General features: G+C 59.2%; 1 protein-coding gene across 1 annotated transcript in view; it reads left to right on the top strand.

Annotated features, from left to right (window-relative positions):
• TMEM59L (transmembrane protein 59 like) overlaps positions 1–2,036 on the top strand; it is a gene marked incomplete at its 5' end in the record, with an annotated part of 18,057 nt that overhangs the window by 14,456 nt on the left and 1,565 nt on the right. Inside the window, 3 exon segments of the mRNA XM_017742536.1 lie at positions 5–21; positions 249–346; positions 1,834–2,003. Of these exon segments, the coding sequence (XP_017598025.1) occupies positions 5–21; positions 249–346; positions 1,834–2,003 (285 nt within the window).

The following is a 2,036-nucleotide window of genomic DNA, read 5'->3' as shown; positions in this document are numbered from 1 at the left end:
CCAGAGCCGAGTGCGAAGCAGGTGAGAGGAGCCGGTGGCCGAGCGGCCCCCGCGCCCCAAACGCCGTCCCGGGGGGATCCCCACGTCCCACCGGGAGCAGTGTGACACCCGAGAGCCTCCGGAGCGTCCCGCCCCACTCAGCCCCGCAGCGAGCGGGTGCAGAGTGACACGTCCTGGGTGTCAGTGGGGAGGGGGTGGGGGTCCCGGGGACTGAGCACTCCCTAACCCTGAGCTGTCCTCTCTCCCAGCGTGTGCTGAAGCCTACGGCAACGCAGAGGAGCAGTTCGGGTGCGTGACCGGGTGCCACAAGCAGCTGCCCGAGGTGGAGGAAAGCAGGAAGGAGAAGGTGAGGGGAGATGGGGAAACTTTTCCTCCAACAGGAGCTCAGCACAGTCCCTCCTCTCCCTCAGGATGGGGGACACCCCTCATGTGCAGCCCATCCATCCATCCATCCATCCATCCATCCATCCCTCCCTCCATCCATTCCTCCATCCATCCATCCCTCCATCCATCCCTCCATCCATCCCTCCATCCCTCCATCCCTCCATCCATCCCTCCATCCATCCCTCCATCCATCCCTCCATCCATCCCTCCCTCCATCCATCCCTCCCTCCATCCATCCATCCCTCCCTCCATCCATCCATCCCTCCCTCCATCCATCCATCCATCCATCCATCCATCCATCCATCCATCCATCCCTACATCCCTCCATCCATCCCTCCATCCATCCCTCCATCCATCCATCCATCCATCCATCCCTACATCCCTCCATCCAGGTGGATGGGAGCTCCAGATGTGCCAGGTTGATCCAAACCACCACCAGCTGCTTTGTTCCAAGTATAAAAAGCAAGTTAACTGGGCTGGACTGGGCTGAACTGGGCTGGACTTGGCTTGGGCCAGGCAGGGCGACCACAGGGAATTCCCAGGGCGAGAGGATCTGACCAGGGATCATGGCAGATTCCCCCAGTTTTGATTTGTTATCCTTCCCAGCAATTAGCAATGCTTTCCCCTCCTACATTTAATTAATTCAGCTTTTGCCCAATTAATTAAATCAGACTTTGGCCCAAGGAAGAGGCTTTTGGCTTCGTGCACGTGCAGGCAAAGATGAACCCGCGCCGTAAAAAGAGTGAAAAGCTCTTTTGAACAACCACTTTGCAGCCTGGTTTTAAGACCTTCCCGCTGTCTGATCCCATTTCCCAGCCCCTCTCCACGGTCAGGGATGAGCATCTGGGAGTGACCGGGGGTGACAGGGAGGGCCCTCACCCCCTCCACCCACCCAGAGCATTTTTCCTCGGGTTCCCAGACGAGCAGGCAAAGCAGATTTAGCATAATAATTAGATACAGAATCTGACCTATTTATTTCCTGTTTGCTGGTTTGACCGTGCAAGGGGCTGTCGAAAAATGTTCGGAGCCAGTGGCAGGGAGCAGCCAAGCGGATTCCAGCAGGGATGCTTTAAAAATAACAAACTGCCGCGACGGCCAAGAATCCAGGGCACCGAGAGGCTGCCAGGAGAGGAACGCCCTCGGCATCGCGGCTGCTCTGCTCCCATTGTCTCTGGCAGAGCAGGGTGATCCCACCCCGGAGGGACGGTCCTGGGGCTCGGTGGTGGCCCCACAGCTGGGTGGTCACTCCAGGGACCACAGCCCTCACTTGGTGACCCTCCTGGGGCTGGACCATGGTCCTGGCACATCCCTTTCCACCCCTGGGAGAAGCAGGCTGAGCCCAGACCTGAGCACCCAGCTCAACCCAGCCACGACCTCGGGGTGCGATGTTGCCCACCGGGGTGGGTGACGAGGGGACAGCGGTGACGTGATGTCCCTGCTCCTTTGCAGACCCTGGAGCTGAAAGCACCGTCATTTTCCATATTGGATTTGGTCTCCACCTTCTGCAACGACATCGTCAGCTCTGCCCAGAGCTTCATCTCCTCCACCTGGACCTTCTACCTGCAGGCGGACGATGGCAAAGTCGTGGTGTTTCAGGTGGGGGTGTCCCCAGGACCCTCTCTGAGGGCTGCCCAGAGGGGTGGGGACCCCCT

This window comes from Corvus brachyrhynchos, unplaced genomic scaffold (genome assembly GCF_000691975.1).
Source record: "Corvus brachyrhynchos isolate BGI_N302 unplaced genomic scaffold, ASM69197v1 scaffold158, whole genome shotgun sequence".
NCBI classification, from domain to species: domain Eukaryota; kingdom Metazoa; phylum Chordata; class Aves; order Passeriformes; family Corvidae; genus Corvus; species Corvus brachyrhynchos.
The sequence above is the reverse complement of the archived record's forward strand: the minus strand, read 5'-3'. Positions and strand labels throughout refer to the sequence as shown.